Below are 21,947 nucleotides of genomic sequence, written 5' to 3' on the forward strand. Positions count from 1 at the left end.
ACAAATTTGTAAATTATGCCGAATTTTTATAATCTACCTTCAATTTTCTGCATCATAGGTTCTGGGAAAATAATTAGTTGGATATGCATTTTTATGTAAAGGTGAAGCATTAAGTTTTTACATTTCTCACACTGATAGTTCCTGTGTATATTGATGCTGACCGTCACTCTTCTGAATGGTTACGGCACACTGCTTATATTTAATAACTGTCAGTTGCATAGGGGTAAATTGTGAAAATACTCATGTTTTTGCTCTGTGGTGAGAAAATATTGTCTAATGCATCTATACTTTGTGTCAAGTCAATACATTTTCTGTTAAACTTATCTGTCCTACTGAAAATATATTTACATTAGAAAGGTTGATAAAAAATAAATTCTTATCTCACATGGCATCCCAGTGGCAAAATTATGAAGCCAACTCACTACAGTAAATTAAAGTTAAAAGTTTTAAGTACCAGTTCATACTCTCAAATCCTCTGGCCTTTTAGAATATTGTCACTACATTTATTATTAATTATTTCAGTTGTTATTTTTATGGGAACGCAGTTATTTTCATTATGGACTGAGAACGGTCCATAAGTCTCAACTCAGTCTTACATAAATATAACTAAAATTTAAATTAGTTATTATTAGCCATTCTAGGCATCAAAGAATATGTGGCTGCTATCATACAGTGCTACAAATAATCCTAGAGGTGATCTGAGTGAGTGTTGAATAGCGCAGGCTTTGTTTTGCTGTTTTGTGGTGGTGTTGATGATTAATGCACCATGGAACCAAAAAATCAGAAGCTAGTCAACAGTCGTTGTCAGCCCCCAGCACAGGAGCTGCTTTGCCCTTTGAGCCTTGGCCACTTCTGATCAGAACAGCACCGGGGCATCCAGTCTAGCCAGCTAGAGAGAGCTAGGACTTCATGTGAGAATGTTTTGTGCTTTTTTTTTTTTTTTATCATAGAAACACTTTCATCATAGACATGTGATGCTTTATGTACAATGATGTTCTGTTATTAAAAAGCCATTAATATTACAATACTGACCATGAAGTTGACAGTTATGAAATGTAAGCCATGTGGCCTAACCATTCGGAAGAATGACGACCGGCATGCAAGTGTAGGAATGAGCAGTGTAAGATGTCCTCCTGAGGACCAGGGCAGCTACTGGTCTTGCTGCTAACAGACTCCACCTAATTTATATTCATTGGGCACTTGGAGTAGGTTCACTTTTTCTTGTCCATGTAAAATGTCTCAGGAAATTCTCATTTGTAATTATCATTTGGACTCAGTTACTAAGGAGTGCAAAGCTGAGAAGATCCTCCTAACTCAATGACAACACCCAATTGTCACAACTTCAGCCACTATCACTTTCCTGGGAGTGTGAATTTTCACAACAATTGAGGGGGAAAATGCCAGCATTTTCCCTTCCAACTGCTGAAGTATAAAACACATGTTAATTTTATCTTTTGTGTGTATTTTTGTATCTATCTAGCCCATCTTAGCTACTTGTCAGTTGCAGAGATCTTTAGTTTTCATGTGTGGGCATACATACACATTCATGTATAAATACACATATACATACACACATATGTGTGTGTGTGTGTGTGTGTGTGTGTGTGTGTGTGTGTGTTCTGAACTGCATGACATAAGTACTAGGAACCTATGTTGGGAAGGTACAAAGCACTGCCAAAGTGTAATATTTTCTTGGATACTTAAGTAATTTAAAATCTGAATTGTTTGATTTTGTATTACCTTTTTTTTATATTCCTAAGTACAAATTACAAATTCCCTTTAAAGGAAGACAAGAAAGTTCTTACTATTATAACTCTGTATCTGTAGTTCAGTGAGCACGGATAACATGTTTGGAGACTCCTGTCCCACTGCCATGCTGTGACACATATCATGTGTGTCAATATACTCCAGTTTAAACAAGTTGGGAGTCGATACAGCCTCAGTTTACTGTACGTCTGAGGAAGCGGAGGGAGGAGTAAGCAGCTCTGGAATTAGAGCTAAGTGTGAGCTTTCTCCAGATAGCCATGCAGTACATGGGCATGTAAACATAGCTGATACTTCCAGAGTTTGCACGCCTCTCTCTCAGAGTCTTGTAAGGAGTATTTATTTTGTTACTAGACTGTTATCCACCCCCTAAAATGTCTTTTACCAGTTTAAAAAAGTTTTCCATGCAGAATGTGCTTGATCCTTTCCTCTACCCTGCCATGTTCTGCAGGTGGGTCCCGAGACTAGACTGAGGGACCAGGGGGAACTACAGAAGCATGACATTAACAGGTGTGTCTTAGTGCACTGGAAGCTCTCATAGAGGAGTGCCTCGAAGGACAGTTAGCACTCAAACCACTGGGCAGCTTAACCAAAGAAGGGTCAATTATAGAACTAACCAGATCAGGAAAGTGACTGCAGCTTTTGGAAGGCAAGTTATGGGATGGAAATAAATGAGAAAATTAATGACGACAAGGCTTAGTGAGCATGGCTTGTTAGAGTTATCTGCTGTGTCTCAAGACTAGGGCATCAAGAACTGTCTTCTGAAGTCAGAACCTATCTCTCTGGTAGAGAAAGGAAAAGGAAGCTTTGGAAACCTGCATCTGATTTTAGGCAAATGTGTTGTGTGGTGCCAGGTTGGGTAAGTGGTGGGGGTGGGGGGTGAGGGAATGTGGGTGGGGATGCGAGGAGCAAAGGACTTTTTTTTAATATTCCTTTTGTCAATTGTCTTCAGGTAAAATAGGCCTCATGCCAGACTGATAGTTTTTTAAGGTATGACATAGTCTTCTTCCTTTCCATGCTAATGCCACTGTGGAATTACACATTTTTCCTTATGCCACAGTTTTAACATAAAATCCTACATATGCTGCCTTTCTGACTAAAATTGTTATTGGTTGCTTTAGAAATTTAAGTCAGAAGCGATTAAACTGATTTTTTTATGATTTTGCCTCTGAATATTCCCATTCAAGTTAATGTAAGCACATCATTAGAAACTTCACATACAAAAATTTGTCTTCTAGTGTCTCAACATTCATAAGTGGTTCCATGTATAAATGAAGTACTAATTGGGGAAATACCATAATCTAAAATTGTAATTATCATTGAATTTTAACACAAAATATGTAATTGATAATTTCCTCTGAAGGTCTGAGTATTTCAAGGACTATTTCATAGAAATAACAAAGATCACAGGAAGGCTTTAGTGCTATATTAACATTGATTGACAATGGAGGAAATGCTGCTTTAAGCACACCACATTGTAATTTTTTATCTTGTTTCTTCTTAGGAGCCTTTCCCTGAAAATAACAAAAGACACTGATCAAGAAGCCTGGTGTTCCCATGTCGGCCGCATGCCCAACAGTCCCTCTGCAGATTGGCCCCTGCTGGGTGTGGAGGAAAATGGAGGCATAGATTCTCTGCCGTTCAGATTGATGCTCCAGGAGTGCACAGCAGTGAAGACGCTGCTACTGAAGATGAAGAGAGTGCTTCAAGAGGTAAGGCTGCTCCGAAAATAACCCTTGTCGTTGATGGTCTGAACGACACCTGTAGGCTTGCTTATACCCTGCCGATTGCTAATTAACTTCCAGGCAATGATCCAATGAGCGTAGGTCAGGTGTCCTCCTGAGCCTAAGTTTTCCTCATATGTCAAATGAATAACTTCAGGTCCTGTTGTATAAATAGAAACTCAGAAACTCACCCATGCCCAGACTCTAGGAAAAAGGAAGTTGAGGTCAAACCTTCCCAAATCTCTCAAGCTAGGAGAAATTGGCATCAGCTATGCAGTAATCCATTTATGTCACTGGCAAGGGGCTGAGAAATCTGAGTTTTCTTCACCTTCTTTTTAGGGTGGCCTTATCTATATACCGTTATAAAGGCAGCCCTCTGACAGCCTTATGATAGTTTTAACACTTGCTGGTTTTATGTGATCAAAATGTCATGTAACGTCTCTACATCTTTCTCGGTTACATTAATCAGCCACGTGGGACTATCTATGCCTAAGAAACTAGAAAACACAGTATATTGAGACTTTCAAATTTTTTGAAATTTTTTGATTGGCCAAATACCATTTAAATTTTTACTAGCATGCCACTTCATGCACAACTATAACAATCCCTGTATTGTTGATATGGCTGTTTTTCTGTGTGTCAGTGTACAAGTTGTAATCTTCCTAGGCTCTGTATTATCCTGCAATATGGTCCTCTGTGAACAACTATAACTTAATAAAATCTGTTGTATTAAAAGCTATTAATCTCAAAGTTTATAACACTTAACTCTTCTACTACACCTCTTGCTTCTTGGGATTTTATTAAGAAATCAATACCTGTGAAAATAAAGAGGGAGGAAACGGCAAGGTGTGTCACCTAACTTTCTGGGGTACTGAAATTTATGATTCTAAATACCTACGATTGCTATTGTGCAGTAACTACTGTGAATTACAGGAGAATGTTTCCATACTTCTGTCTGTGTTCCTGTTTAAACAGAAATGAAATGGAATCGATCCTCACAGGTGCTGTGTGGCAAGCAGTAATTGCATGTTCGTGCAGACTTCTCCAAGAACAGCATGAACACGGCACTGTGTGATCAACACGGGCTGCACTTCTAAGACATTCTCATAGACCCTTTAAAGAACATCTTCCCCCCACTTGTTCTCTAAAGCAGGGGGGTTTTATAACTGTAATTTTCATTTTATCGCTAAATTTGAAAATATATTAGATTAATAAAATCTGTTTTAATCAGAAGTTCAATTCCTATACTGGATTTTAAATATTTTATTCAGGTCTTTGCCATCTGATTTTCAAATGAAAATAGGTATTCAGTGTGTCACCTTTAAATATTCCCTGGTCTGATGTTACCATCTTTTGCTATACAAGTTTAACAAAAAGTCAGGTTGTAAGCTATGTAGACATTTTCTGAATGTGTTGCCATTACTTTAGAGGCAGAATCGTATGTAGATTTGTCTGGCTTTAAGCTGATTGTGTCATGAAAGCTGCTCTTGGATTTCTGACCTCCTCATTTCACTTCTCTATTGCTGGGATTATGAGCTTGCACCAGCATGCCTAGCTGGTGTACAGATCTTCTAATTACTATTCTAAGAAATTGCTATGTTGAAGCATTTTCAAAAAAAATGTTATTAGTTTTCTGCTTCTACCTATGGTCATTGTTACTTGGGATTGATGGGCATGAAGTAGAAACAAAATTAACCTACCAGGCATCTCCAGAGGCTAAATTGTGCTTTAATCAAAACAACTGAAGGGCCACAGTCTCTGCAGATGTGAAACTGTGCTCATGGAATGGGGGTCTTAAGGTTTTGTTTTGCTTTGTTTTTCTTTTTTTTATATTAATTACAGTTTATTTACTTTGTGTCCCAGCTGTAGCCCCTCTCTCATTCCCCAATCCCACCCTCCTTCCCTCATCTCCTCCTTGCCCCTCTCTAAGTCCACTTATAGGGGAGGTCCTCCTCCCCTTCCATCTGACCCTAGCTTATCAGGTCTCACCAGGGCTGACTTCAATGTCCTCCTCTGTAGCCTAGTTAGGCTGCTCCTCCCATGGGGGGCTGGGGAGGACAAGGAGCTAGCCATAGAGTTCATGCCAGAGACAGTCCCTGTTCCCCTTACTAGGAAAGCCACTTAGATACTGAGCTGCCATGGGCTACATCCAAGCAGGGGTTCTAGGTTATTTCCATGCATGGTCCCTGGTTGGAGAATCAGTCTCAGACAAGCCCCTGTGCCCAGATACATTTGGTCCTTGTGGAGCTCCTGTCCTCTCCAGGTTATATTTTTTTTTGAATTTTATTTTTTTCTTATCAGTTACATTTTATTAACTCTGTATCCCAGCCCTGTACTGATCCCTCATTCCCTCCCAGTCCCTCCCTCCCTCCCTCATCTCCACCATGCCCCTTTCCAAGTCCACTGATGGGGGGGACCTCCTCCCCATTCATCTGATCCTGTTTTATCAGGTATCTTCAGGACTGGCTGCAAAGCTCTCCTCTGTGGCCTAACAGGACTGCTCCTCCCTTGGGGGGTGGGGAGGCCAAAGAGCCAGTCATTGAGTTCCTGTTAGAAATAGTCCTTGTTCCCCTCACTATGGGAAACCAATTGGTTACTGGGCTACCACAGGCTACATCTGAGCAGAGGTTCTAGGTTATATCCATACATGGTCCTTGGCTGAATGTCAGTCTCTGAAAAGATCCTGTGCCCAGATATATTTGGTCCTTGTGGAGCTCCTATCCTTTCCCCATCAGACTAACTCCCCTTCTTTCTTATGATTCCCTGTACTCTGCCAAAGGTTTGGTCATGAGTCTTTGCTTTGAAAACCCTGCTAGTTAGAGTCTTTCAGATGCGCTCAGTAGACTCCTGTCATATGTTCAATGTACATCCCATCTGTCTTTCTAAACGAGGATTGATCATCTTACCCCATGTCCGCTCTCTTGATTATCTTTTTTATCTTTTATAGATTTCATTATGTTTATCATATCTTATAGGTCTATATAATTGAGTATATACCGTGTTTGTCTTTCTCCTTCTGGGATATTTCACTCAGAATGATCTTTTCTAGATCCCACCATTTGCCTGCAAATTTCATGATTTCCTCCTTTTTGATTGCTGAGTAGTATTCCATTGTGTAGAAATACCACAATTTCTGTACCCATTCCTCCCTTGATGGACATCTGGGTTGTTTCCAGGTTCTGGCTATTACAAATAAAGCTGCTATAAACATGGTTGAGCAAATATCCCTTTTGTGTACTTGAGCAAACTTTGGGTATATACCTAGCAGTGGTATAGCTGGGTCTTGAGGAAGCAATATTCCTAATTGTTTTAGAAAGCACCAGATAGATTTCCAGAGTGGTTGTACTAGTTTACATTCCCACCAGCAGTGGAGGAGGGTTCTTCTTTCTCCACAACCTCTCCAGCATGTGTTGTCCCTTGAGTTTTTCATGTTGGCCATTCTGATGGGTGTAAGGTGATATCTCAGTTGTTTTGATTTGCATTTCCCTGATGGCTAATGAGAGTGAGCATTTCTTTAAGTGTTTCTCAGCCATTCGATATTCCTCTGTCGAGAATTCTTTGTTTAGCTCTGTACCCCATTTTTTAATTGGATTACTTGGTTTGCTGCTTTTCAGCTTCTTTAGTTCTTTGTATATAGTGGATATTAGTCCTCTGTCAGATAAAGGGTTAGTGAAGATTCTTTCCCAATCTGTAGGCAGTCATAAAATATATGGAACGCCTCACGAATTTGCGTGTCATCCTTGCGCAGGGGCCATGCTAATCTTCTCTGTATCGTTCCAATTTTAGTATATGTGCTGCAGAAGCGAGCACCTCTCCAGGTTATATTAACTCTCTCTTCTTTCATATGATTCCCTGAACTCTGCCCAAGGTTTGGTTATGAGTCTCAGCATCTGCTTTGATACACTGCTATGTAAAGTCTTTCAGAGGCCTTCTGTGGTAGGCTCCTATCCTGCTTCTTGTTTTCTCCTACTTCCAATGTCCATCCTATTTGTCTTTCTAAGTAAGGATTGATCTTCTTACCCTGTTTTATGAAATGGAAAAGAGGGAAGATTGGGCATGGAAGAGTCCATCTGCAGGTCAGGTCCCTGCAGTCAGAGGTGGTTGACACTAGAGGGGTTGGTATGTGGTTCTCCTCATCAGAAGCTTCCACAGGTGTTGTCAGTCAAGGCAACTTTCCTGTCCAGAGCTTCTCAGTCCACTGAGGCTTTTTGGTAATTAATACCTATAACCACCTCCTTAAAACATTATCACTGTAAATTATTTTCTAGAGGTATAAGATTAAATCAGGAGTTAATCTGGTCTTAAAACTAATGAAACTAAGTTTAAAACTGAATTGCGCATGTTGATTTAAGCTTTGCTTTTATACTACACTTGTGACATTTTTATACTTGGATAAGTAAAAGTTTATTTTTTTCCCCTAGGACCAAATTCTTTCTTTATCTGGAAGGGTAAAGCATTTGCAAATGTTCAGAAATGATAATAAAAAGGTCACAGGTAGTCTTGGCTGAACAATTCAAGATGACCTTATACTTTTGTGTGATAAAGTCTGACTGCTAGGAAATCTAGAACCAAAAAGTCATTTCTAGAGTTTCTTGAGCTCGTTAAAACTGTGGGACATGAAGAAGACTTCCCATGGCAAGTTCCCACAGCCTTTGAAATATGTGATCTTCCCATTTACCTTGTCTATGGAGTCAATATTACCTGTACCGTTTAAATTAATATGGACACTATTCTTTGGTTCTATTTGTAATACTTTAGAAATTCAAAACTTTATTTTTTGTTGTTGTTATTATCACTGTTATTTTATTTTATGTATGTGAATGCTTTGTCTACATGTGTGCATGTGTACCACATGTGTGTCTAGTGCCAGCAGTGGTCAGAAGAGGGTATCAGATCCCCTGAAACTGGAATTAAGGATGGTTGTGAACAACAATGTGAGTTCTGGAAACCAAACTGAGTTTCTCAGAAGGAGTAATAAATACTCATAATTGCGAGCTGCCTCTCTACCCTGTGATTTACTTCTTTCCTGATCTGCTTTACCCAATATTACAATTTTCCAAAATGTTTTATTTGCAAGCTACACTGAAAATATCAGTTACATACTAAATTCTACTAGCACATTCATAAGGCCTTCCTTTTAATTATTTTTCCTTTAGTGGAAATTTGTTATTTTACCTCCTTGGGTTTAATAAAAATGTGGATCACATTATATACTTTGGCATTTAGTGATTCTTTCTTTTTTTTAACCATATAAATAATTAACTAATCCAGCTTTGTGAACCCCATTTGTTATGCTAGACTATAACATGGAGTTTCAATTGAATGCAATTCTTAAAGTGAGTACAGCAGTGAAATTAGATGCAACCCTGTGATGCTGCAGATTGGCTTCCTGGTGGGAGCAGCTAGGCATGTGAGCAGTGGCTGTGGCTTTAGACTAGAGTCAGTGTCCAAATCCCAGGGCTGAGTCCCAGCCTGCAGACGCTGAAGGCTTTCCTAAAGACTTTTCTGTGGGTCCTCGGACAGAGGAACTAGATTAGGATAGCTCCTAAAGACGTTGCCTTAAATACAGCTGACTCCTTCCTCCCCCTGAGGACTCTTCCTGAGCACTGGGAATTCAGCCTGTTTCTCTTTTTGAGTTGTTCCCCATGAGGGGTGTTTCAGCTTCTCATAGTAGTCATATTTGTCCTTCTGACTAGTAGGTTTCCAACTTATAAACCAGTTTCCTTATTGAAGTTAAAAAGAATGAGTAGGTAATAGGTCACTCTTTTGTTACACTTAAAGCATTTTCTAAGAACTCAAAGCATTCCCTGTAGGTTAACAATGTACACATCTTAGGATTTTACCTGATTGATTCTGCAATGAGCTTGCCATCTCATCCTAATATCTGTTTAAACTATAATATATTTGCTATTTAATAAATAAATGAAAGGAAAATATGTATCATTCAATTTCTAGTCAACCATTAAATTACTGTTAATGGAATAAACTGGCAAACGTGAGTGCTGATTGGAACACAGAAAAGATAAGTACTTCAGACCTTCCCCTGACAAGCAGAGTATGTGTGACTTTCTCAGCATATGAAACAGAGGCACATAGCAACCATTATAAGGTTTAATTTGATCATGCCCCTTTTGCATGCTAAGGACTCTAGACTGAACACATAATCTTCCAAAGCTTTTCAGATCTTCCTATGGAAAAGAAGCTCTGGGAATCATTAACTATTATTCTAAAAATTATCTTCTAAATCCTGAAGATTAGAAGAAAAGCCTATAGGCTTAGTGAAAGGGAACTTGGTTTTTCCCCATGTATGCTCACACCTTCCAAATATAGATAATTTTGTTTTTAAAAGCTATTATTTTATACTCAGAAGAAAAGAATAAATATGAATCCTTATGAAACTGCATGCCACTAAGTTGAAGAGTTCTTTAATATCTTGTGTAATACTTTTATTACTTTGTCAGCTTGGTAAGGCTACCATTTTGATAGCAGAGATCTATTGATATCTAAGCTTTGAATCCTGAACATGGTAAAACTGAACGACTATCACACTCCTAATTCTGTACTTCTTTGAAGTTTCCTTGCTCTTAAAAGATGCTCAAGTTTTCCTAAAGTTTTAAATATAAACTGTTCTATTAAAAGTGTTTAGTAAATTCAGGTCTTTGGAAATTCTATTTTGTTTCTTATTTTCAAAATTGGTTATAAAATAATTAACTAGGGCAAATTAAAAATTTCATTAAGAGACAGTACCTGTTCCCCTTACTAGAAACTCACTTGGATACTGAGCTGTTATGGGCTGTATCTGAGCAGGAGTTCTAGGTAGTATCCATGAATGGTCCTTGGTTGGAGTATCAGTCTCAGAAAAGACCCCTGTGCCCAGATTTCTTTTTTGGTCGTGTTACTCTCCTTGTGAAGCTCCTCTGATATGAACTCAATGGCTGGCTCTTTGATCACCTCCCCCTGAGAGAGAAGCAGCCATGCCAGGCCACAGAGGAGGACAATGCAACCAGTCCTGATCAGACCTGATAAGCTAGGGTCAGATGGAAGGGGAGGAGGACCTCCCCTATCAGTGGATTTGGAGAGGGGCATGAGAGGAGATAAGGGAAGGAGGGAAGGTGGGATGGGGAAGGAATGAGGGAGGGGGCTACAGCTGGGATACAAAATGAATAAACTGTAATTAATATATAAAAAAATAACAATGCAGCCACTCCTGATGAGACCTGATAGACTAGGATCAGAAGGAAGGAGAGGAAGACCTCCCCTATCAGTAGAGGACATGGGGAAGGAATACAAAGTGAATAAAGTATAATTAATAAAAATTAAAATAAGAAAATATTTTAAAATATAAAAATATAAAATAAAATATTTATTTAAAAATTTCAGTAAGATATATTTTTTTGTAACTTCAATGTTTTGTAAAAGTACATATTTCAGAGACAGGGTTTAACATTCTCATCACTTTTTCCACTCTGTCTTTATCATCTCTGATAAGGTCTTGTTTACACTGTATGGTAATTGACTGTGACAACTACTAGAAGAACCTTGAGCAACTGATATCCTAGTGAGATGACAGTGAAGATGGACTTGGGTCCCTGGATCTCCTTATCCTTCTTGGTAATGTGGCAGAATGGAATAAATCTCTATATTGAGGATAGGTGACACAAAATCAAATGTCAGGCTTTGTTCAGAATAAAATTTTCAAAAGAAAATCCATATTCTCATTATTCCCTGTCACCAAAGAGAGGTATGAAGAACATGATGCCTGCTGAAATGGGAAGACAGGAAAATGTCCCTGACATAAAGCTTCTCCAGATATCTGTGGGACCTTGCAGTCTTTCTTGTCCATCGGGGGACAAGATTGTTACTGGATTTAGGATGACACCATGCACCCTAACAAACTTGAGATTCCCTAGGAACTTTCTGTTGGGAAAAGGCAAGGCTGAGCCTCTGGTGGTCCACTAGAGGTGGACCTTGTCTTCTGGATAAGACTTACAACTTGTCAGAAGTTTTGCAGGAGAGGTGGAGCTGAGACAATGATAGGGTAGGGGACCACACATTGGCTGTGATGTATATCTTCTGCCTTCTATTTAAACTACCCTAATGTTCCAACCCTGAAGAAGAAATTGGCAAGTCCCTGGATCTCTTTGACACTTCTTTTTTTTCAGTATAGCCGAATTGAATAATCTATTTCAAACCACTATCCACAATTAAAAAAAAAAAAGAAAAGAAAACAATAAGAACAACAACATAATTAAATGACAGTAAAAACATTCAATTGAGACTTCTGTCCTCAATCCCACCTTTTTATATTTTCATTTGGCAATTAGGCAGTAAGACTGTAGCTCAAATAGTTCTTGAACCAGGAAGCATTCAGGCAAAACCATGTAAAGGTAAACCAGACAAAAATATTTTGATATAATGAGACGAACATATTCTGGCAAATATTTAGTAAGTAAAAAAATCAAGGAACTATTTACATTTGAAAATAAATATAATTCACAAAACTATCAAGTTGATAAAAATATTCCTGTTGTGGAGCTTTTCCCAATGATTTGTCATTAATTAAAGAGCTGTTAACCCATACTTCTTTTTGTTTGTTTGTTTGTTTGTTTTTCCAGTTCAATTTTTAATTTTATTTTCTTTATAACATACTTTCAAGGTTAATTTTCAGTGTGAGCTTCTCAGCACCACTAAAAACCAGAAAAAAGTCTACAGACAAGGAACTCCACGGATGAATAACTATAGTAATAATTGTAAAAGAAAAACCTTGGTGAACAGTTCTAAAGCAAAGGCTTGACTGACCCTGAGGCTGCTCTTCCTCCTAGCTCATTCACTGTGTAGCAGAAACAAACAGAAGCTTAATCAATGCAAACAGCACCTTAATAATCAGACATCTTTTCAGTCTTTTGTTTAACAAAGTTAGATTTTTCCCCCCACACTTTCACCTTTGGTTGTGCTTGCACTAAAATGGGTTTAATAAATATGAGAAGCACTGTGACAGTTCTGTATGGAAGAAAGCTAGAATAGTAGAGTATCTAAGTAATGGGCGTATGTAGATTTTGTTGTTGGTCCTAAATGCAAAACAAGTCCTTCCTATACAGTGTCAAGCAGGGCTTTTGAGCAGCTAGGTCATTTCCAAATGTAGTTTTCTATCATTCTGAGGCATCGTAAGGTTATAGGATTCTATTGTAAAACACAATGTAAAATTATGGAGCATAGTTCAGACTATGAGTACTGGAGAATTTATTATTACTTTACAAATTTATATTAACAGGAAGAAAGTGTAACAACTGAAAACAAAGTTTCTTCCTTAAGAAGCTTTGAATTCAAACTAAATCTAAAAGAAATAGGAAGAAATAATTAAAAGAAAAAATGAAATTATTTTGGATGTATAATAGGCAATTTACAAAATCCAACGTGCTCACTGAAATTTTAAAAGAAAAAGAAACATAATTACTAATGATTGAACTTAAAACACAAAGAAACACACATACACAGACAGAACTAGCTCAGAAAAACCAAGAAGGGAGGAGCCATTGCTACAGATTGTACAGACATGACAATGGTAAGATTATTATGAATAGCTGAGTATGAAAAATCAATCAATAATACAAAAGAATGAGAAACAAATTCTTCAAAAAATAATTTTTAAGGTGACATAAGAAGAAACTACATAGGAATAGCCTCAATTTAAACTTATTTAAACCAATAAATATTTGTTATCTCACAGAATTTCTGTTAAAAAATGCTTTTTACTGGAGATAGCTAGAGAATGGACGTCAGCTGTGGCTGGTCATATCAAGATGTCAGCCAAGGATGGTCATTGAAAGGCTTGACTGAGGCCAAGGATCGTCCTCCTAGTTCATTACAACGTAGCTGAGAACAAGCCACAGCTCAGTTCCTCACCATTTGTGCTCTTCATTGATCTACATAGCCACCATTTTCTCTTACAATATACAGTCTAGGTGAACCTAACAAATTGCACAATGCATTTTATGAATTTGTTTTAGAAAAACACACTTAGTTGAGATCAGACACCAGACAAAGTAAAGTATTATATAATATGAAATATAATCTTTAAGGACAACCAGGCTGTTTCCCACAAAGAACTAATGTATAGGTTAGTAGTTTCTTGATTAGCATTCAAAGCTTAATTCTCCATGGTTTCTTTCCTCTGTTTTATTGATTCTAATCTGTGAATCATCCCTTCTTATCATTAGCATATACTTACAACTGTATAGTGTTCTATTGTACTTTTAATTTTTGAGAATTTCATATCTGTGTTCTGTCTTTACAACATTTCTCCTCTTCTCCATCCAAGTTTTCACACATCTTTATCACTTCTTCTCAAATTCATAGCTTCTTACTTGTTAGTTGCTGTTGTTATACACATTCACTTGTAAATATAACTTTATTAGTATGGCTTATCTTTATATGTGTGTAGGGCTCACCACTTGGTATTACATAACCTCTCAGAGTGCTCATCCCTGGAGAAAACTGATTCTTCTTCCCTTGGCAGCCATCAGTTGCTCATAGCTCTTCATGTAAGGGTGGGGTCTTATGAGATTTCTCACATTCATGTGGATGTTAATTTATAACATTGTTTTTGTAGTCTTATTGTACCTTCCAGTGCTCCTCTTTTTCTGCAACTGTACATTTTGTATTTTTTCTTGCTCACCTTGTTTCTATTTACTGCAGATCTGCATAAGAGTGACAAGTAATAACCACATGACACAAGCAGTAATAGCTTCCTTGAAATCTCCCCTTTAAGGCCATTAATCCAAAACGCTTTAATTTAGTCTCATGCAGATTTTTTGGACAAGTGCACAAAGCAGCCACTTTTTTTTCCCCAAAATTTCACAAGAATGGTCTCTAGTCCACTTGCTAATATTCTTCACTTCTGGATCTTATTAATCTGGACCCCCACAATTCAAATAGCCTTCAACACAGTCTTCCATGCTTCTACTAGTATGGCCCATTAAACTCTGCTACAGTGTTCAACTGCTTTCCTTATCCAAAGTCCTAAAGTATATATTCTGCTAAAAGCATCATGGGAAGTCCTATCACAGCAATACCCCACTCCTGGTACTAAATAATTTCTTGGTCCCTGTTTATTGCTATGAAGAGGCATCGTGCATGACCACAACAACTGTTATAAAATAAATCATTTAATGTGAGCCTGTTGGGACTATTCTCTTTCAAACCACCACAGTTATCCTGAGGACAAAGGTATTAGTCTTGTACCTTCTGGAATATCCTGTCATTTTGATCATTGTTTTTAGTTCATAGGCATTATAGCTGGATAAACTATTGATTGATTTCTCTTCCATGTAAGCTTGTTTAGTTCCTTTCATTACTGTGATAGTTAATCCTTTAGCACATACTTTCCAGGTTGGGTCTAACTTTCTTCTAAATGTTCTGTCTAAATCGTGGTGTCTTCAGCAATATGTTCTTATCTTCAATTTCTGGGAGGAACTGAGGGCCACAGCAATAACATTATTTGGGGGGGTTGCTAGGATTCTCCTGACCAAGCACCTGGAAAGGAGATTTCTCTTGTTTGGCACTGGGATTTTTGGAAGGGTCTTTGTCTCCATAAGCATCACAACTTCATTCATATATTCTTAAATATAAATATAACTTTAAGTAAACATAAAATAATATGTTACCTTATGATCTTTTCAAACGTCCTTAGTGTTATCTGGTCCTCTTCTCATTCTTCTTCCCTCCTCAAGTGGGTTTATGTACCCCAACCTCTCCTTTCAAAACACCTGGATCCTACTATTTTTTCTCTAGACCACCCTCACCCCTTACACACACACATACATACACACAGAAAGAGAGCGAGAGAGAAGTTACATCATGTTCTCTTTATGTTCCTGATATCTAAGTTTACTCTAGGTTAACAATTCACTTAATCAGTCATCTTTATAGTCTTGTTCTTTCATTTGTATACCCATTAAGCCCGGATTTCATGGGATACCAGCCCAGCAGCACAGACTCTTTTTCTACTCGTTGACATTAAGTGTGTTTCTCTCCATGGAGAATGCTGGCACTTCAGCTAAACACAGCTATCTTTCTCTTTGGCCTTTTCTATTCTTCTGGTCATTTTCCTTTGTCAGTTCTGGAAGCTATTTCAGCTCTTAGAATTGTAGGAGGCTGAAGCTGCATTATAATTCTCTTGGCAAGAATCTTGCCTTAATCTGCTTATTTACAATGCTAACAGCACGCTGCTTGGTACTGTATGGTTTTCCTTTTTTTTCCCATGGCAACATTTTAGGGGCTTTCCATTTTGAGCAGTACACATTCCCGTGATGTCTACAGTACTATCCATCTTGCAGATTGACAAATGTGTGGCTGAAGGAGTAACTGCACTCTCTAAAAGGCCTAGAGTGTATATACTGGTGGCTGTCCTCTGAGTTTATGACTTTGGAAAGTTGCTGGGAATCAGTAGTTCTGGTTGAAAGGAAGATGTTTTTCATCTTTTATGTTTTTGAGACAGGTATCCAAATGCTTCTTTCCATTTTACAATGTAAGTATAAACTGGAAAGTATTTCTGTGGCTATAAGTCACTAAAACTGTTTGAATTGCCTGTTCCTATTTGTGATTCGCTCTATCAGGTAAAATCCACACTCACAAGTTGCTTTTAGGTGATCCCAGCTGTAGTCTGAAAGAGGTAACTTCCAGATGCTTTACACTTTTAAAATTGTAATTGCTTTGTTGAGAAGTTGCATGGGGCAAAACTCAAAGTCTTAACAGAACACAGCTTTTGTCAGAATGAGAGCGGTATTTTGTCACACCTCGTCTTTCTGAATATGTTAGTGTATAGTCCCATCCTGTGGCTTGTCAGAACTCATTGAATCATAAGACAGCCTCACATGGATTGTCACTATGCAGTTGGTGGTATCACTCTAAAGTGTGTTTATTTATAGAATTTCATTTTCCTCTTGGCACATCTAAATGAGTTATGACTGTCATACATACCAAGTTAGGGCACCATTGGGTCCATTCTTTTTTTCTGTTCTTTTCTGATGATTAATTTATTTTTTATTCATTATACATCCTGGTTATAGCCCCATCCCACCTCCTCTCCCAGTGCCACCCTCTCTCTCCCCTTCCCTTCCTTGCCTACTCCTCAGAAAGGGGGAGCTCCCTTTCCCATCTGTCCCAGTTCATCAAGTTGCATCAGGACTGAGCGTGTCCTCTTCCCCTGTAGCCTGGCAAGGCAGTCCCACCAAGGTAAAGTGATCAAAAGCTGGCAAGTGAGTCTGTGTCCGATACAGTCTACACTACTCTTACTAGAATACCCCATGAAGCCTAAGCTGTTCATTTGCTACCTCTTTGTAGGGAACCTGGGTCCAGTTCATGCATGGACCTTGGTTGATGCTTAAATCTCAGCAAGGCCTTCTGGACCCTGGTTAATTAGTTCTATTGGTCTTCTTGTAGAACTCCTGTCACCTCTAGGTCCCTTTCTCTTTCCTCCCTCTTTTTCTCAGGACTACCTAAGTGTCACCTATGTTTGGCTGTGAGCCTCAAGATCTGTTTTGAGGCGCCGCTGGGTAGAATCTCTCAGAGGAGAAGTCTGTCATGCTGCTGTCTGCAAGCTTAACAGAGTATCCATCATAATGTCAGTGGTTGGCACTCTCTCATAGGGTAGGTCTCTGGTTGGTCCTGGCATTGTCTGGGCATTCCTTCGGTCTCTGATCTGTCTGCTCTATGTTTATCCCTGCACATCTTGTAGGCAGGGTAAATTTGGAGTCGAAGTTTTTGTAGGTGGATTAGTGTTCCCATCCCTCTACTAGGAGCCTATTCTAGTTAGAAGGTGTCCTCTTCAGTCTCTATGGCCTCTGCTACTATGAGTCTCTGAATTCCCCTCATAGCTTCCCAGGAGCCTACCCTGACTTAGGTCTCCAGCTTGTCATAGAGATGTTCCTACCCTAAGTGTCATTTTTCACTACAAGCCTTCTGTTCTCTCACTTCTTCACTCTCCCCAGGTCTGATCTCTATCCTCTTAACAATCGGTGCCCCCTCTTTTACTTGGTTCCCTCTCTTCAGCCACTATGTCTGTCTATTCTATCTTCCTTTCTGAGTGAGATTTATGCATCCTCTCTTGGATCTTCCTTGTTATTTATCTTCTTGGGTCTGTGCTTCATAGTATGTTTATCTTGTATTGTGTGGCTAAAATTGACTTATAAGTGAGTACAAACCATGTGTGACATTCTGGGTCTAGGTTACCTCACTCAGGATGATCTAGTTCCATTCATTTGCCTGCAATTTTCATTATTTTTTCCATTTTTATTTAATTATTTTAATTTGTTACAATTTATTCACTTTGTATCCCAGCTGTAGCCCCCTTCCTCATCCTCTCCTAATCATACTCCCTCCCTCTTCCCCTCACATGCTCTTTCCCAAGTCTACTGAGGGAGGTCCTCCTCCCCTTCCATGTGACCCTAGCCTATCAAGTCTCTTTAGGAGTGGCTGCATGTTCTTCCTCTGTGGCCAGGGGTCTTTTCTGAGACTGATACTCCAGCCAGGGACCATGCATGGAGATAACCTAGAACCCCTGCTCAGATGTAGCCCGTGACAGCTCAGTGTCCAGGTGAGTTCCTTAGTAAGGGAAAGAGAGGCTTTTCTCTGACATAAACTCAGGGGATGGCTCTTTGATTTATTGTTTTTAATAGCGGAGTAGTATTCCATTGTGTAAATGTGCCACAGTTTCTCTTTTTTCCTTTATTTTATTTTTAATGTTTTATTTATTATTTATTAAAATTTATTCACTTTGTATGCCAGCTGTGGCCCCTCCCTCTTCTCCCCCTATGCCCCTACCCTAGTCCACTGATAGGGGAGGCCCTCCTCCCTTTCGATCTGACCCTACCCTATCAGGTCTCATCAGGACAATTTCTTTATCCATTCTTCAGTTGAGGTACACCTGGGTTGTTTCCAGATTCTGGCTATTACAAACAAAGCTTCAATGAACATAGTTCAGCAAGTGTTCTTGCTGTATGGTAGAGCATTATTTGGCTATATACCCAGGAGTGGTATAGCTGGGTCTTGCTTGAGGTGAAGCTATTCCCAATTTTCTAAGAAAGATCCACATTGATTTCCAAAGTTGTTGCACGAGTTTACATTCCTACCCACAATGGAGGAGTTTTCTCCTTTCTCCACACCCTTGTCAGCAGGAGCTGTTCCTTGAGATGTTGATCGTAGCCATTGTGACCTGTGTGAGATAGAATCTCAGATTTTTTTTGATTCGCATTTCCGTGGTGCCTAAGGAAATTGAATATTTCTGTAAGTGCGTCTAGACCATTAAAGATTCCTCTGTTGAAAATTCTGTTTAGTTCTGTGCCCCAATTTTTAATTGGGTTGTTTTATTTATTGGAATTTGATTTCTTGAGTTCATTATATATATTTGGATATTAGTCCTTTGTCAGATGTAGGATTGATGAAGATCTTTTCCCAATCTGTAGAGTGTCATTTTGCTTGTTCTTTGTTCAAAGAACAAACAGTGTTCTTTGCTTTATGGAAACTTTTCAATTTCAAGAGATCCCATTTATTAATTGTTGATCTTAGAGCCTGAGCTGTTGGTGTTCTGTTCAGGAAGTTGTCTCCTGTGCCAATGGGTTCAAGGTTCTTCCCCACTTTCTTTTCTAATAGATTTAGGGAACCTGATGTTACATTGAGGTCTTTGATCCACCTGGATGGCAGTCTTGTGCAGGGAGAGAAATAGGAATCTACTCGCATTTCTCTGCATGTGGACAGCAGTTAGAACAGCATCACTTGTTTCTAGTGTAAGGTTTTTGGCTCCTTGTCAAAAATATAGTGTCTGTACGTATATGGGTTTATTTCTGGGTCTTCTATTATATTCCATTGATTGATCAGTAAATTTCTATGCCAACACCATGCAGTTTTTTATTACTATTGCTCTGTAGTATATAGCTTAAAGTCAGGGATGGAGATACCTCCAGAAGTTCTTTTATTGTATAGGATAGTTTTAGTTATTTGGGATTTTTTTGTTTTTCCATATGAGATTGAGAATTGTTCTCTCAAGGTCTGTAAAGAAATGTGTTGGTGTTTTGATCGGGATTGCAATGAATCTGTAGATTGTTTTTGGTAAGATGCCCAAATTTACTATGTTAATCATACTGATCCAGGAGCATGGGAGATCTTTCCATCTTCTGATGTCTTCTTCAAGTTCTTTCTTCAGAGACTTGAAGTTCTTGCTTAGAGTTATGCCAAGATACTTCATATTACTTGTGGCTATTGTGAAGGGTATAGTTTTCATAATTTGTTGTTGTTGTTGTTCTGTTTGTTATTTGTGTATAGGAGGGCTATTGATTTTTTTTTTAATAATCTTGAATCCAGCCATTTTGCTGAAGATGTTAATCAGCTGTAGGAGTTCTCTGATGGAATTTTGGGGGTGGCTTATTTCTATTAGCTTATCATCTGCAAATTTTGACTTCTTCCTTCCCAACTTGAATTTCCTTGCTCTCCTTCAGTTGTCTTATTCTTTTAGCAAGAACTTCTAGTACTATATTGAAGAAGTAGGGAGAGAGTGGGCAGCCTTGTCTTAGCTCTGATTTTACTGGAATTGCTTTGAGTTTCTCTCCATTCAATTTTATGTTGGCTATCAGCTTGCTGTGTACTGCCTTTATTATATTTAGGTATATGCCTTATATGCCTGATCTCTCTAAGACTTTCATCATGAAAGGGTGTTGGATTTTGTCAAAGGCTTTTTCTGCATCTAATGTGATTATCATGTGATTTTTTTTTCCTTTCAGTTTGTTTATATGGTGGATTGTGTTGGTGGATTTTCATATGTTGAACCATCCCAGCATCCCTGATATTAAGCCTACTTGATCATGGTGGATGATGTATTTGATATGTTCTTGGATTTGGTTTTCGAGAACTGAGTATTTTTGCATTGCTGTTCCTGAGTGAAATTGGTCTGAAATTCTGTTTCTTTCTTGAGTCTTTGTATGGTTTGGGTATCAGAGTGACTGGCTTTGTAGAATGAATTTGACAATGTCCCTTCAGTTTCTATTTTGTGGAATAATTTGAATAGTATTGGTATTAACTCTTTTTAAATGTCCAGTATAATTCCCTGCTCAAGCCATCTGGTCCTGGGCCCTTTTTGATTCAAAGACTTAATGACTGCTTTTATTTCCTTAGGGGTTATAGGTTGTTTAAACTGTTTACCTGATCTTCACTTAACTTTGGTACATGAAATCTATCAAGAAAACTGTCCATTTCCTTTAGATTTTCCAATTTTGTGAAAGGCAGGTTTTGAAGAAAGACCTAATGATTTTTTTGGATTTCCTCATTGTCTGTCATTATGTCCCCCTTTTCATTTTTGATTCTGTTAATTTGGGAACTCTCCCTCTGCCTTTTGGTTAGTTTGGTTAAAAGTTTGTCTATCTTGTTGATTTTCTCAAAGAACAAGCCTTGGTTTCACTGGGGTTTTTTTTGTTGTTGTTCTGTTTTGTTTTGTTTTTTTATTGTCTTCTTTGTTTCCAAATTATTGAATTCAGCCCTGAGTTTGATTATTTTCTGTTGTCTCCTCCTCTTTGGAGTGTCCACTTCGTTCTGTTCAAGTACTTTAAGGTGTGCTGCTATATTAGTATGGATTCTCTCTAATTGCATTATGAAGGTGCTTAGTACTATGAACTTTCCTCTTAGCATTGCTTTCATTGTGACCCATAATATTAGGTATGATGTGCCTTCATTTTCACCGAATACTAAAAAGTCTTTAATTTCTTTCTCTCTTTTTTCCTGATCCATTGTTAATTGAACAGGAAGTTGTTTAGTTTTCATGAGTTTGTAGGCTTTCTACGGTTTCTGTTGTTGAGTTCCAGCTTTAATCAATGGTGGCCTGATAAGATGCAGGAACTTATTTCAATCTTCTTGTATCTGTTGAGGTTTACTTTGTGACCAAGTATATGGTCAGTTTTGAAGATAGTTCCATGAGGTGCTGAGAAGAAGGTATATTCTGTTGTGTTTGGATGAAATATTCTGCAGATATCTGTTAGGTCCATTTGATTCATGGCATCTGTTTTTATTATTTCCCCATTCAGTTTCTGTCTTGATGATCTTTCCATTGGACTGAGTGAGATGTTAAAATCTCCCACTATTAATGTATGGAGTTTGATGTGGAGTTTAAGCTTTAGTAGTGTTTCTTTTATGAATTTCTGTGCCCTTGCATTTGGACATAGTTGTTCAGAACTGAGACATGGTCATGGTGTATTTTTCCTTTGCTGAGTATGAAGTGTCCTTCCCCATCTCTTTTGATTAATTTTGGTTGAAAGTCTATTTTATTAGATACTAGAATGGCTACCCCAGCTTGCTTCTTGGGTCTGTTTGCTTGGAAAATCTTTTTCCAGCTCTTTACTCTAAGGTAATGTTTATCTTTATTGCTGAGGTGTGTTTCTTGTATTCAGCAGAATGATGGGTCCTGTTTACACATCCACT

General features: G+C 38.3%; 1 protein-coding gene and 1 non-coding gene across 4 annotated transcripts in view; one reads left to right on the forward strand and one right to left on the reverse strand.

The window, feature by feature from the left end:
• Ccser1 (coiled-coil serine rich protein 1) overlaps positions 1-21,947 on the forward strand; it is a 1,161,699-nt gene that overhangs the window by 312,429 nt on the left and 827,323 nt on the right. For all 3 annotated transcript variants that reach the window (XM_055612833.1, XM_055612834.1, XM_055612835.1), the window contains exon 6: positions 3,269-3,476. In XM_055612833.1, the coding sequence (XP_055468808.1) occupies positions 3,269-3,476 (208 nt within the window). The remainder of the gene's footprint in view (positions 1-3,268; positions 3,477-21,947) is intronic.
• LOC129681128 (U6 spliceosomal RNA) lies at positions 7,192-7,298 on the reverse strand. Its single transcript, XR_008720784.1, has one exon. It is a non-coding gene; the product is annotated as a U6 spliceosomal RNA (small nuclear RNA).

This window comes from Psammomys obesus, unplaced genomic scaffold (genome assembly GCF_907164565.1).
Source record: "Psammomys obesus unplaced genomic scaffold, mPsaObe1.curated_primary_1811, whole genome shotgun sequence".
Taxonomy (NCBI): Eukaryota; Metazoa; Chordata; class Mammalia; order Rodentia; family Muridae; genus Psammomys; species Psammomys obesus.